At 37.2% G+C, this 14935-nt stretch overlaps 1 protein-coding gene across 1 annotated transcript; it reads right to left on the bottom strand.

Annotated features, from left to right (window-relative positions):
* Positions 1-1212: 1212 nt before the first annotated feature.
* Positions 1213-12079, bottom strand: LOC118742672 (ran-binding protein 9). The gene is made up of 12 exons (XM_036474917.1): positions 10629-12079; positions 7514-7678; positions 7242-7432; positions 6961-7148; positions 6780-6892; positions 6562-6713; positions 6219-6442; positions 6014-6129; positions 5835-5897; positions 5621-5760; positions 2294-2405; positions 1213-1786 (listed from the first exon to the last, which is right to left on the bottom strand). The coding sequence occupies exons 1-12, from the start codon at positions 12040-12042 to the stop codon at positions 1650-1652; spliced, it is 3015 nt and encodes a 1004-aa protein (XP_036330810.1). The 5' UTR covers positions 12043-12079; the 3' UTR covers positions 1213-1649.
* Positions 12080-14935: the final 2856 nt, after the last annotated feature.

Raw genomic sequence — 14935 nt, 5'->3', positions numbered from 1 at the left:
AAGTAAAGCCAGGTCCCAGGGTCTAGGCTTTTGTAAAATTTTATACGCCCACGTGCTATTCAATCAAGAGCGATTTTTCAAAACACATCGCACATAAAAGATTCCAACTAAAATTTTACCTTTTATAAGTTTCGTGAAATATTTGTCTTCCGCGAGACCGTTGGCAGGTTTTAATACTTTGTGGTCATTTTCGCTGAATTTTTCGAGCAATACCTCTGCCATAACTAGACGTTTGTTGTCATTCAACTATTCCAAAAGAATAAATGCAAATGCGTTGAGGCATCAGAACTTAGTAGCTAAGACATTTCGCTGAATCTCGATTTTAGGCATCCGGTGTTGTTTTAGTACCCAAATTAGTGTACTTTCGGAACAATCTACGAACAGTCGGCTTGGATTCTTACGTAAGATGGAATTTATTGCAGGTCCAAATGATGAGCTCGAAAAATGCAGACACACTTTCAGTCACACTTTCACACTTTCAGTCAGGCCGGCTATGTTGTAGGTTAAACGAGCAAAACGATATTGCACAGGCCTTACGATGTCTGCTATCGATCGTGTCTTTTCGAATTTTCACTTTACTTTATATGCGCTTAATTGTCGGAATGGACCGTTAAGGTGACCCTAATCTTTGCGTAAAATGGCTTTTTCCAGCGTATAGCATTAATTCTAGCCGATTTAAATGAATACTAACCACCAATTCCTATCTTCAAACAAGGCACATCCAAACAAAAAGCAAGCTCTCTTAATGTATATATGTATATGTATATTTATTAATTTATATTGAGATAAGTTGAATTCTTTCTGCATCCATATCGAGAGAAATCATTTCATATTAAAGAATACAACTTTCGATGCTCAATTAAAGATTGGAAGCATAATATACGAAAACAAAAAAAAAAAACGCTATTCGCTTAACTTAACACTAATCGGTAATTATAACTAACAATATGTAGATTTTCGAATAGAGCGAAAAAATTTGCGTTTAAATCTCTTCTCCAGCTTACTTGTTCTATGCGACATATGTAAGTCGTGCAATAGTCCGTCGCTAAGTTTATTTTGTTTTCATATAGGGAAAATGCCTTACATTTTAAATCAACACTTGTGTATTTTTACTTAATCGATGATATTTGAATATTATAAACGGAAAAGTTCGGCTAAAAGTTGAAGGCAATGGTGTTCGTTTGTATAGGGGCAAAAAGAAAAAACTTAAAAAAAAATATCAACCTAATTTTTTTATTTTTAAGGTACCTATGTACATATTTTCATAGGTGTGACATCTTAATAGTCACAGAATAGGGCGGTATACATGAACATTTGACTGCTACCGGTAAACGGACAACCACATATATAATTGTACGAACATAGTATGTACGCACGTGGCCTTGGTGTTGTTAGCAAGAAAAATTTAATAACTATCGTTGTTTGGTTTAAAAATCATAGGGAAAGATGGTTGGTATAATTGAATAATTTGTTTTTTTTTTTGTTTGGTTTTAATACGATAATTAGAAAAAATCTAAATAAGTGCAATAAGGAGCACAATCGGAGCGCATATTGTTGGCCATCGGTGTGAAACGCAACCACCATGGCCACGACGACGACGATGGCGACGATAGCTACGACGTTTCGAACATCTTCAAGCGCAGAGTGGGTCAATTTTGTGGAAAGACATCTTCGATATTTACGAACGCACAAGCACCAAGCGATGCCTGAGCCATCACCTTAAGCAATTCGGAAGCGTGCGCCACACACACATCAAGTGGGGGACGACGCGGATAGTTCATCGATTCTGAAAGTTGATGAAAAATGTTGAATCTTAAAATTTTTATAAGTTTATAGCAAATCAGTTTATGCTTATATGGAAGTAGTCTGAAGTGTTTGAAAAATATTAAGAACAAAATATTTTGGCCTTACATATTTGCGAGTGCTTGGCTCTCTTCCGACTTGTGGTATGCGCGTTGATGTTGTCACACAAAATATATTGGACGAAATCTTTATGAGGTAACTTTAGAGCAAGAATAATTTTTAATCTGTACAGGCATTTGTTTTAAGTTTTTTTTTTTTTACAAATTCTGCAGAGCACACACGGACTAGTGTTCTAATCTACAGTTATTTCTGAACAAATTAATTTGCTTCAATGAATGGTCGGTCGCTAATAGATTTTTGTTTTGTCAACCATAGGTTGTCTTTCCAATAGCTTATATGTACGTTTATTGGAAATTTAACCAATATTTTTCAAACACTTGTTTCCTTTATAATTCCCTGAATTCAGCTTAAATAAATTTTGCCATCTTACCTAAAATGGCGGAATTAAGAGCTGTGCAAACGTTTTCTCTTTTCGTGGGACAAAGTTGCCATCCCAGAGGACTGGACCAGGGATTTGAATAGGCGATTAAGCTAAATGCATCCTGAAAAGGAAAAAACCAAACGTTTAGAGAAACATGGCATACTAAGTATATAAATATAAATAATTTTGCAGAGTTCTTTTAAGAGAAGAATTTATTCTGCTAATACATATCTTGTCATAAGGAAATGGCGCACGCTATCGGTAGGAACTACGATTTCTTTCTGTTCAAGGACTGTACCTCCGGCAGCATTCCTTAAAACTCTTTGAGTGAATATCTATGCTGATTGGATGTAGGCGCTGTCTTATATTTTTCAATGTAAATCTTAAAAATGTGTAATCTATCAAACACGAAAAGAAAGGATATGTTGATAATATACGCAACTTAAAATTTGCTCTATGCGATGGTAATCACCCAGCAAACGTTCCCACGACAGTCGGGTCTACGTAACCGGAACGACCCAGATTTATATCTGGCCAAGGACTGTCACTCCAGCAACACTCCCCAAAAAGTCTTTGGGGAATTTGTATGCTGCTACAACAACAACAACAACCCAGCAAACTATAAAAGCTGTTTTATTTATAAAAACCTTCGAAAACTCAAATACCTACAGTTTAAAAAAGGAAACTCCAGCTAGTGGTGTGTGTGGCTCCTTAACAAGTAGAACGCTTACTAACACTTAAGTACAAACGCTTACTCGAAGTTAAAGCGTTTCTTAAGACCAAAGCCATAGATATTCTTCTGATATCTGAAATCCATTTTACTAATAAAACCCACTTTGAAATTCCAAACTATATATTCTTCCACACAATGCAAGCAATACAAAACAAATACATGGCGTAAGGTCTCTATACAAGCAACAAATATTGTAGTAAAAGATCGAAAAGGTCTGTCAACGGTCTCCGCAAACTACAGCCCACCCAAGCACACTATCAGTATAGCGGAATATGAAAGTTTTCAGTTTCCTTGGAAATAAAATCATAGCCGCATTATTACTTTTAAAGGACAACTATACGCTGCTATCAGAAATCTCTATTTATTTCCGCTCTCGTCCGGAAAACCTATATACTGGCCAACAGATACAAACAATATACCTAACTTCATTGATTTCTGCGTGGCTGAAGGCTGTGAAACCCACACAATGCACTCTACATTCCTTCCGATCTATGGTTTATTCCAACCTTAATTTGAATTTACCTCTTAAATCCCCAGAAAACCTTAACCTGGAGAGCGTATATTTTTACAAAACGAAAGGCCCTGGGACTAAACCTTACTAACCTGCAATGGCTTTTGAATCGTTGCTCTAAAATTATCTATTGGCATACAAAATTCTCCTACACTCTACTATTGTAAAACCGATCTGGGCCTACGGAATTCAGTTGTGGGTAAAGATTTCATTCGAAAACTCTCAGAATTATTGTAAATGCACCTTGTTATGTCACAAACGAGCAACTGCATCGTGATCTTATAATCGAAAAACCCTAATTCATAAAAAGTAAAGAAGACTAACAGCCGCACTCAGAGTCGTTTAATGATTACTTAAGGTGTCCCTCAGTAACGATTTGAAAAATTACCTCTCAGAGTCAGTTAATGATTCGTTAACGGCATTTAATGAACATTAAAGTTAAGTAAAAAAAAAAACCTTTACTTAACTTTTTAACGAATGATTTTAAAATTTTTTGTTTGTTTTCAATAAATTTCAATTTCGATAACGTTGCTGTAATAGTAGCAATGGCCCAGTGAGCAGAGCACTTTCGTGCTATTCAGGAGATTCGAGTTCAATCCTCGGCAAGGAATTCTTTTTGATACATTTTTTTTTAAGTTTTATTGCCGAAAAAATTCATACTTTTTATTTTATTTTACGTTTGGAAATTTTTTTGATTCATCTTTTTTCTTTTACTTTCAGCTTCTAAAATTTTTAGTTTTTTTTTGTTTTAAAAAGATCTTTTTTTCATTTCGTTTAGTTTTTAGAAAACTTATTGCTAAACGATAAATATAATAACACTATTAGCACATCTTTCAATTACTCATTCGAAATACAGAAAAGAGCTTTCAAGATAGTTGCCGAAATATAAAGACTTTTGTCTCTCGGAAGACTGAGGTGAGTTGAAAGTCAGATGCCAGAATTGGCCTGTTATTGGTCTTGTTTGTCTTTTAGCAAACAACTTAATTAAATTAAAAAAAAAAAAATGTTTCCATTTTAAAGCAATACAATCTATAAATCAAAAGAAAATTAGATCAAAAAAGCAATAAAATTCAATAAAGATAAAAACAATTATAAAAATTAAACAAGAAGAAAACTTTCCTGCCCTAGGACTCGAACTCGGATCTCTTGAATGGCACGCCAGTGCTCGCAAAATGATATAAATACTTATTTTTATATTTTATTTCAAACTGAACGAAAAAAGTGAGTGATGCCACAAAAATGAAGGGCCGCAACTGGGGACATACTTAAATTTTTTATTTCATAGTGTTTAACTCTGAGAGGAAACATTAATTAACAGATTTAACAATCATTAGTTAAGTGCCCGTTAGAGCTAATTTAAGGAACGTTTCTGAGTGCGGCTGTAAGTGCTTTATAAATCGAAAATTTGTGTGAAAATGTCACTTAATAAAACTCTTTAAACCTATTATTTTTTTATGAATAAGGCCATAATACCCTAAACAATTTGTAATAGAAATCCTGCCCAAACGTTTTCACCCGGCTGAAGAGAAAATCAACGAAGGATCTTCGTAGAGTATACAAGTTAATCACGCAAAAGTATTGGTTGTGCCAATGGGCATATTCCATTCATGATATTAAAGTATTACCTTGTGAAAACTAAATCAATTATTAAATGTAACAAATACAGATTACAATAAAAAGGATTAACAAAAAATGCCCGTGTACACCTGTTTTCCTGCACAAAGGAGCTGGTTAATCTATAAAGAATAATTTGAATATGTCGAGCTAAGGGCTTGGCCGAGCTCCTTGGTGTTGTCACAGAAATGAGGAAACCTATATTTTTACGGCGCCTCCGAACCACAGATGGTATTTTATGACTAGATTTTCATGACAGAAGAAATATACACGGAGATTTGCTATTGCTAGCCGAGTGCTGACGCTTATTAGGAAAAACTTATTTTGATGTTGGTCGGACTGAGATCGTACCGGATGGCAGTACGAACCCGTAACTCCTCGGCCACCGCGACCCCGAATGAATTTGGTACTTCGAATTGAATTTGGTACTTCGAATTGAATTAGTTTTTCGAATTATTCTTTTTAACCTTTCACTTACTTCTAACATTTGCCGATCTTCGTCATTCATTTTATTTTCCTTTTCCAATTGTTGACCCATTTGAGAGAGCTCTTTGCCGAATTCCAATATTCTTTCGATGCCATGGCTATATTTTTGTGTGGATGGTGAAACATCGATATCTAGAGGGATTTGTGAATAAGTTTTAATAAGAACTTAAAAAAAAATATTTTTTTTTTTGTAGTAAAATACAGACCCATCTCCTCATCCACGTCTAAAGAACTATTAAAATTTAAACCGCCGTTTTTGCATGAATTGCCTGTAAAATAGAAATAAAATTTATTTTATGTTAGTAAAATTGTCTAAAATAACTAAAATTACATATGGATCATGCTTCAGTTTTTAAGGAAATTTTTCTTTAACTCGCTCAATTACCATTTGTTGTGTGTATATTTGTCTCCATTTCAACGTCATTGAGATAATCGATATTGGTGCTATTATTTTTATTACTAATTGAAATCGCATCACCAGAGCAGTTCTCATCCGAAGCACTGTGAAATCAAAGGAAAAAGAGAGCAATTACTTAAGATTTCCTGGCAATTTTTAAGTGTACATTATTTAACAGGGTATTATCACTTACGATGCGTCTTTCATATCTTGTTGATGCGCATGATTATCGACATTTATCACAGCTGAATTTGTTGTTGTTGTTGTTGCCACCAAAGTCTGTGCATTATTGTGTGCTACTGTGCTCTTACCATTCTGATACGATTTGGTTGACTGTATGACCGATGTTTGATTCGGAGGCGTTGTCTGCGTTTGTTTTGTGATCGAATTTGTTAATTTATTATTATTAGGGCAGTACTGAACCAATAAACAAAAAATTAAGACACAAAAGCAAAAAACAGATTATGATTACATGCACATTCATTTGCTTTTCTTTAAGAGCTAAATGCTGCATTTTTTCTTTGTCTTCAGTTTACCTCGATATCGGAGCCATTAACCATTTCTATGAACTGTCTACACTTTAGCATAAACCAAAGGTTTTTGTTATTCTCTAATAGGTCTGGATAAGAGTGCAACGTGTGCTCGATGGCTTGACCCATTTTACCAGACAATACCAGTTTTAATATTTCTGGAAAATAAAGAAAACATATGTGCTTTTTTGTACTTAATCAACTAGCGTTTAATAGGCACGTACTCTGACGATTTCGAATCGACGATAGATCTTCTTGAAACGTTTGTCCAGTAGTTCTGGCGAATGCTTCTGCAGTCTGACTATATCCATTGTGTAAGAGATAAGATGAGACCATTCTAAATGAAGGTAAAAGGGAATATTTTCAATATATATTTAGTAAACATTATGTCAAATAAATGCGCACTTGTGTAGAAGAGTCGTTTGGTCACCCTGATCGGGTGTCATGGGGAAATCGTAAATGGCGGCTTTCATTTGGGCACGCATTTGTTTCATCATGTCCTCGATTTGATCGAATTTAAATGGCTCCTGACCAAAATTGGCGTCAACTTCTTCACCAGGCGTCTGTAGTCCAACAGTTGGGTAAAGTTTGCTCTGGTAAGATATACAAAAACAAGGATTCGAATTATGACTCTCTAACTTATGGATGTATTAATATACATATATTTGTATTTGTTAAACTCTCACCGGTAGATCTCTGAACGCGACACCCAAATCGATGCCATTCTTTGTGTAAAAACATGTATTGTCCACAAAATTGACACAGCAACCGATGATGTCGCCTGTAGTGAAAGTCGGTCCATACGATTGACCATTACCGGATGAAGAAAACGAGTTGCCATCGTCACCATGATAGCCATACGATTGCTTGTCCCAACCTGAAAAAGAAAATTAAGGAAGGAAGCAAAAAAAAAGAGGTTATTTGTATTTGTAGGATGAGCTTTACGCGCTGCCTTTACCTGGTAAGCGGTTCATGCGAAATTGTTGAGCCGTCAAACCGATCCCCATGTAGCCATTTTTGCCTTTCGATATAATTTTTACCTCGAAGTAATAGAGACCACAGGCGGGTGGAATTGGATGAGCTGTGCGCACAGAGGCGGCATCACTGTGTTTGTTACCAACACCTGCAAATAGATAGTGCAAGGAAAACAAAGTAAACCTTTTGAAAAGGAACTTAATTTATAGGAAGATTTATTGTTTGTTATATTTGTGCCAAGAAAGTCACAAATTTCACAGTCACAGTAACAGAAGATCGACCTATATTTGTTTAAGGCTGCCAGAATTTGATTGAATAACGCCCATTCAAAAACGTCCTATCTCAGCAGATTTTCATTGTACCTACATACATATGTATTTTTAGCAGAGATAGGGCGCTTTAGAACAGAATTGTGAGATAGGGCGTTTTTCAATAAAATTCTGAAATAGGACGTTCTTCATCAAGTTCTAAAATGGGACGTTCTTGAAAAGTTGTCTAATCTGTCGTTTTTGCACTGGGTGCCGCGAGATAGGTCGATCTACCGAGATATGTAGGTCGATATGGAGCGGAGCGTCATGCTATCCAAAATCTTACAAGACTTTTTGTTATTGTTGCATAAACAAATTTTTATTTACCGCTCCACCCACAACTCGAAGGATATGCAACTTCATTTTGTATGTAATCCATAAGAAAACAACAACCGTCAGGTGATGGTACCTATTATCAATACACGCACCAACATTGTAGGGGACACTTGCATTCAACAACAACAATATTCATAAACAAATCTCGAAGGGGAACGAAAAAAGTGCATACTGAAAGCAACAAAAAAATTTTCAAGTTAGGTCGGTGTTATGCAGACAAACTTTTGTTTGCCAAATTAAATGGCGGCTGCTTAGTTTGCTCGGAGGTGGTTATGTCGAGTTTGGCACAGGGTTGCATGTTCATTATGGTTTTCATGGCTATTGCCAACACGAAATGAGAATTTCAGATGTACATAACGCGCAAAATTTAAAATTTTTGTATATGACAACACCGATTTTGCTGCAGTTTGACCAAACAAAATTAGTTTGCTGTGAGAGTCGCCAAACTCGCTCTCTCCGAGTTTGCTGCAACAACAATTGCACGCAGTTTGCCAAACAAAATTTCTGCATAACACCGACCTTAAATACAGGCGGATACTAAGCGAAAATTAACGAGTTATTTTCGTGCATTTTTACTTCGTGTTTGTTTTTTATCCGTTTATTCACTGTTTTTTCAGCCGTTTTGTATCTTTTCTTTATAAAATGGCAGCGTTGATTGAACTGCACTGTTGTGATGATAGTGGTGTGGGGACACAACTTGGCGAACGATCTGGCAACACAACTTCGGTGTGCCACGAAATTCCGCAATGGACACGAGTGCTACCATCAGTTTTACTAGGGCTGAGAACCTGCTATAAGGAAGACTTAAAAGCATCACCAGCGGAGTACCTTTATGGGACAACGCTTCGGATCCCAGGTGAATTTTTCATGCACGAGAACTCTCCATCAGATCAGTCATTTTTCCTCGAAGAATTCCGCACCCACATTCAAAAGATAAGACCAGCTCCTACTTCGCACCACTGTCGGCAAAAAACCTTTTGTTACAAAGATTTGTCGACTTGTTCGCATGTGTTCCTCAGAGTCGACGCTACCAGGCGACCGCTCGACCAGCCCTATTCAGGTCCTCATAAGATCGTCAAAAGGATAGATGAGCGCGTTTATACCATCGAGGTCAACGGCAGAGATGTCAACGTGAACATCGAACGTCTTAAACCCGCACATTTAGCCAGCGATGACATATTTGGCAGCGCCGCCCAGAGAAGAGTTCTAAGTAGACCAGATCTTCCGCATCATCCTAGCATGTCAACAAGCCTACCCAATAACTACGGCACCAATCATTAAATGTGGCTTTTCGGGTTCCTGCATACAGCCTCATTTAGGGGGGAGTATTGTGGGGACACAACTTGGCGAACGATCTGGCAACACAACTTCGGTGTGGCACTATCCTTCATTCCGTTTCACATTGTCATTCGTTAAAAAGTCCTAGCCGTTGCAACTCAAAAAAAGGAAATTCTCTTCTCAAGCAAGCGGCAGAAGGTTCTAGATTCCAACAGCGAAAACCAAAGAGAATCGTTTTAAGCAATTCAGTTAGTTCTAATTGTTCCATTCAAGTGTTAAGATTATTAATTAAACAAAGAAATAAATATGTGGTAACCCAGCTAGTCGCTACAGTGGGAAAACAAAGTAGAAATAAGAAAACAAAAACAAAAACAAACAACATTCTGAATGGAGAATGATCGAACACTGTGAGACAATAATAGGCGAAGGCCCTGGTCAAAGCAACATCGAAAAAAATAAAGAAAAAAGGTTTTTTTCTTAACAGCGGTCGAGTGCGGCAAGCAATGGCAAACCTCCGAGTGCCGTTCGGAGTCGGCGTAAAACTGAAGGTCCCTCCGCTTTGTGTGACAACATCAAGGCGCACACCACAAATCGGAGGAGAAGTTTGGCCAAACACTAACATATGGTAAGCGCCAATCTATATTATTATTATTATTATTATTATAAATAGATATCGGACTTTTTCGATTAATAAAAAGCAAGTTCATCGATAAAATGATGTCGTAGGCCGGAATTAATAGTTTTGTCTAAAATTTACTCTAAATGCTACAGCGTTTTTGAAAGAATTGGATAATAGAAAAAAAATAATAATAATACAAATTTATATGCAGATATGATGGTGCCTTGAATGATGGTTATTTTCTTTTTTCAACATAATCGATATGTGTTTTTTTGTTACAACAGTTACATATAAGATATCTGTTTCCACAAAAATATATAGCAATTAATTGTAGGTACCCCAAGATTTGCAGGTTTTACAGGATTTACAGGAAAGACTGTTTTCGCAATTTACAAACCTTATGGTGACATACGGGAACATCTTCCTGTTAAGCCCTGTGAATTCCGGCAAATCCTGAAGTATTGCAGTCAAGTCTCAAGGTATCGACAAATTGGAATAAAACGTTTTGCACTATTTCTGAGTATTAAATAAAGTTTATTTTTCAATTTTTAACTTACCTTTATAGTGCACACGTAGATTATTCTGCGAAAGTCCAATCGATAGACATTTGTCGTGTGGACTCCAGCAGCGCGGCAGTGGAGTTTCAGCTTCGTTTACGTTTGGATAGAGCATTTTTAACCGATCGGTCACCTGCTGATGCGAATGGTGATGATGTATGCTGCCGCTGCCACCACCAGTGGTAGCGCCAGGAATGGCAGACGCACCACCACCGGACGGGTTATCGCTGTTGCTGCTGCTCCCAAGCATGCTTGCCGTCAGGAGTACGTTTGTGTTTGCGCCGTTACTGGGGTTTAGTGGGTTGACGAATCTGATGTTGTTGTTGTTGTTGTTATTGTTGCTGCTGCTGCTACTGCCGCCGCCACCAGATAAAGCGGGTATGTCAAACGAAAATGGTGTACTGCTGCTACAGCCACCAAAGTTAGGATAGTAATGATGATGGTGGTGTAGTGGGTGCGTAAATGGATGGTGTGTAAAGTGCGGGGCGTAAGAGGGTGCAGCGGATGACTTCGATGCTCTAGCCTCGTTGCCTGTGTCCGCTTCTTCGTCTTCGTCGCCTTCCTCCTGCAGCAGCAATGGCAGTGATGTTGGAGGTGTTTGGTTTCGATCTGTTGATGCGCTACTACCAGCTGGAACTTCTCCTATTACGCTCAAAGAGGAGCGTTGAGCACCGCTCAAACTTTCCGGTTGCTGTTCTTGATCTTGAGAACGCTGCTGCTGCTGCTGGTTATGTGGTTGTTGTTGACTGGTTGATGCAATATCAGCACTTAAAATAGCTTCTCCAGTGACTGCTTCTAATGCAGATGCATCAATGGTATCGGCAATTGTGCTAGTGTCGTTGAATGCGCATTGGTGCGTTTGAAGCTGTTGCTGTTGTTGCTCTGTGGATATTGCTTCCTGATGTTGCGGTTGCTGTGATTCAAGTGGTGGTGATGGCGGTGGTGGTAGTAGTGCGTGTTGCTGGAGGGAGGGAGAGGGAGAATGGTCAAAATGAAGCGCATGTTCAGAGTGTGATTGTTCTTGTAGTAATTGTTGTTGTTGCTGATCATGATAAAGTTGGAGATTGTGTGACGATGATGTTGGCGACGACGATGATGAGGAGGATGAGGGAGGTGGGGTGGTATTGTTATTGAATAAGAGGGGTAAAGCGAAAACTGAATTATCTGACTGCTGTGTTTGCAATGGGGGTGGAGGCGGTTGTGGTTGGGGCAACCCAGCTGAGCCGCTTTGCACGTCGGGTTGCTCCTGCAAGTCCAAGTGCTCGGTCGGATCGAGCTCTTCGCCAACATCATTATCCGACGATTGTAGTATTGGGATCATCGGTAAATTGGCAAGCAAATTACTGCTACTACTATTGTTACTGCTGCTCGTCGACGACGAATTCAATTGCTCATTATCGATATCGGGGTCCATTTTTTTTTAATTAGAAAGTTGCAAATATTGTAGTAAACTGAAAATATACGTTATACGTGTGTTGGAAAGAGTTGCTATTGTAGAGAATATCGAGGACATAAAGGGGTATATCGGAGATCGTAATCATCATCAACATCATCGTCGCAACATCGAGGCTAACAAGTGAATTCATTATGTTAAACAGAGGAAGGATTTCCTAATACATAGGTACCTTGCTTTTGGGGGAGGACAACAATTGTTAAAATTCACATACATATGTACATGTGTATATATATGTACATATGTATGTAATTTATGTATATGATATATTTAATGGGTTGAAAATGGGGGTGTTAAAAATACATCAAGCCATAGCATCAGTCTCTAATTAATTGAAATGTCCAATATGCCTAAGCATGGTTAAATGCCGAATTGGAACTTAGTTGCGTAAATAATGCATTTCCATTAATATGTAGTTTAGAAATAAGATGGCTTGATGCAAACGTTGTTGTCTATGTACAACTCTGGCTCCTTCCATTTGTGGTGTCTAAATATTTTCAGTATGCACACTTGCATAATTGCTTATGAAAGCTTATCTTCACAGTTAATCTTGTATAGATCAGACATTTGATAAGTAGTTGCAAAACATAAAAAAAAGTTTAATGTGATGCAGACGCATGCATTGCAGAATAAAAGAGGCCAAGGCCAAGATGACCTCAATGAAAATGACCCTGGCATAAATTTAAGCAATACTTAAGAGTTATTTTAAATAAACTACGATCCTTACTCCTATTAGTGCCAAAAAAAGGAACCCTTACGCATATGATTACAAATTATACGCATTCTATCGAGCTGCACCCACTTGGAGCAATATCTTATATGTATAAAAATTACATTCTAATGACAAAGAAAACAACTTCAATCGCTACACGTAAATACACACGAATATGCCAGCTGCTCGCAATGGTGCTACTCTTTTTCACTGCTGACTATTGCGACGCATTGCACTTCAACGTTTTGGTGTAACATCTCATCTGTAGACTAGTACCGCGGAGCAACAAACCAAGTGTACAAAATCAATATATCAGCTTAATGTAATTTCATCAAACTGGACTATGCACAAATTTGTTATTTATAATCCATAGGTTTTACATAAATATGCTTGAGTTTTATGCTAAAATTTAGTTTTATTAATTTTCAGCGTTAATCACTTTTTACGACTTTTCACGGATTTTCTTTGTTTTCCCCTCACGAAAAGAACCAATCACATATCAAAAACACACATTCACACACAACTATACTCCTCTTCCTCTTCCCGAATTTCTTTTCTATTGTTCTCAGCTCGCTTTTGGGTGACGTTTATGTGTTTCTTCGGGTTATTTCCCTCTGCGTTGTCAAATAATTTTATCCAGTGTTGCCAACTTTTCAGTTTCAAAAAGCACCAAACCTTGGAAAAAAGCGTTTTACCGCACTAAAAGCACTCAATTTTTTTTATCAAAGGATACTCTTTTTCATAAAAGTTTGTGGAAAACAAAAGTAAAAAAATAAACAATATTTACATGTATAAATAAATACACATTCATGCTTGCGAAACTGGTACATCTGGAAAAGGAACAATCGAATCGCAACAAACGAAATTGAATGTAAAAGGGGAAGAGTAATACTTAATGATACCCTAAGTAGAAGTGAGCGAAAAAATTTTTTGTTTTATAATATAACATCAAGTATTGCGAAAAACCGTGTTTTTACACTTAGAGGCTAGGATATCTCAAAATTCTGACGTGGTAGAGAAATTCTGCAGCTAGATTTGGATTCAGCACCGAAAAATCTACACAAAACGGTTCCACTCAGGTGGCAAAAAAAGTTAAAATTTTTCGAACTGTGTAATCAATCAATAATCAAGAAAATAAAAAAATAAATACTTAACTTATCTGCGTGCTAGCATTTTCAACGCGAATACAATTTAACAAAAACGCAAGATCGTGGGCTTGCGACTTCATCTTTTTATCAATCATGGTTTGCATTTTAGTGCATTTAAATTTGTAAATTCAGAAATTTTAGTTCAGAAAAAAGCACTAAAAAGGGCTCTAGGCACTAAACCATTATTTTAGGCGTTTTAATTTTCAAAAAGCACTAAGTTGGCAACTATGAATTTTTCTTCCTCTTCAACTTCTGGTGTTGTTCTCCTACTCTGTGCTTTGAATACCAATTCGCAAGGTTCATATCAGACACCAACAACAAAACCCCAAAAAAACACACATACGCACTTGCACACAAACGAAATTTGCAGTAGGGGAAATGCGATGTAAAATTTATGAACAATGGAGTCGTTGCCTGCCTGGCTGAACGCCGTACTTTCCTAGTTCAGTAACTGGACAAGATTTCGAAATGTGCATGCTCGAGCTGTGTGACCTCACAATAAAATAAAATTCACCCGAAAATAGAATCGACTGTGAACCCACGCATTGCGCTGCCACTGTTTGCCTTATTTTTTGTCACTCAATTCACCTTGGCACGACTTGAAACGCACAATCAATCGATTTTTCTTCACTTCAACACAGTGCACACGTGGGACTCCACTTTACTTGGCCTTTTAGAGTCAAAATTGAAATTTTTGATAATTTTTCTGAGTTATTTTCCTTTTTTATGCTTTCCCGAGAAATCCCAACTTCTACATCGACTGTCGATTATCGCAGCAGAAACGGAACAGAGTTGCCAATGCTTCAATGCACTGTTAATCGAAAGTGGGTTTGTAATCGTTTATGGAAGATGTGATATCTGGTTCAGTGATACCGTTGGCATTTTTAGAAAGTTAAAAAAAAGAAGTCACCATGTTATTTTTGCTTTCGTTAGTAGTAAAAGAATAAATCTGTTGATTTTAAAAAGAAAGTAGGGGGACAAGCCTTGCACAAAG

Source organism: Rhagoletis pomonella, unplaced genomic scaffold (assembly GCF_013731165.1).
Source record: "Rhagoletis pomonella isolate Grant_MI unplaced genomic scaffold, Rhpom_1.0 Rhpom_scaffold_00007, whole genome shotgun sequence".
Classification (NCBI taxonomy): domain Eukaryota; kingdom Metazoa; phylum Arthropoda; class Insecta; order Diptera; family Tephritidae; genus Rhagoletis; species Rhagoletis pomonella.
This window is presented reverse-complemented; position numbering and strand designations above follow the sequence as displayed.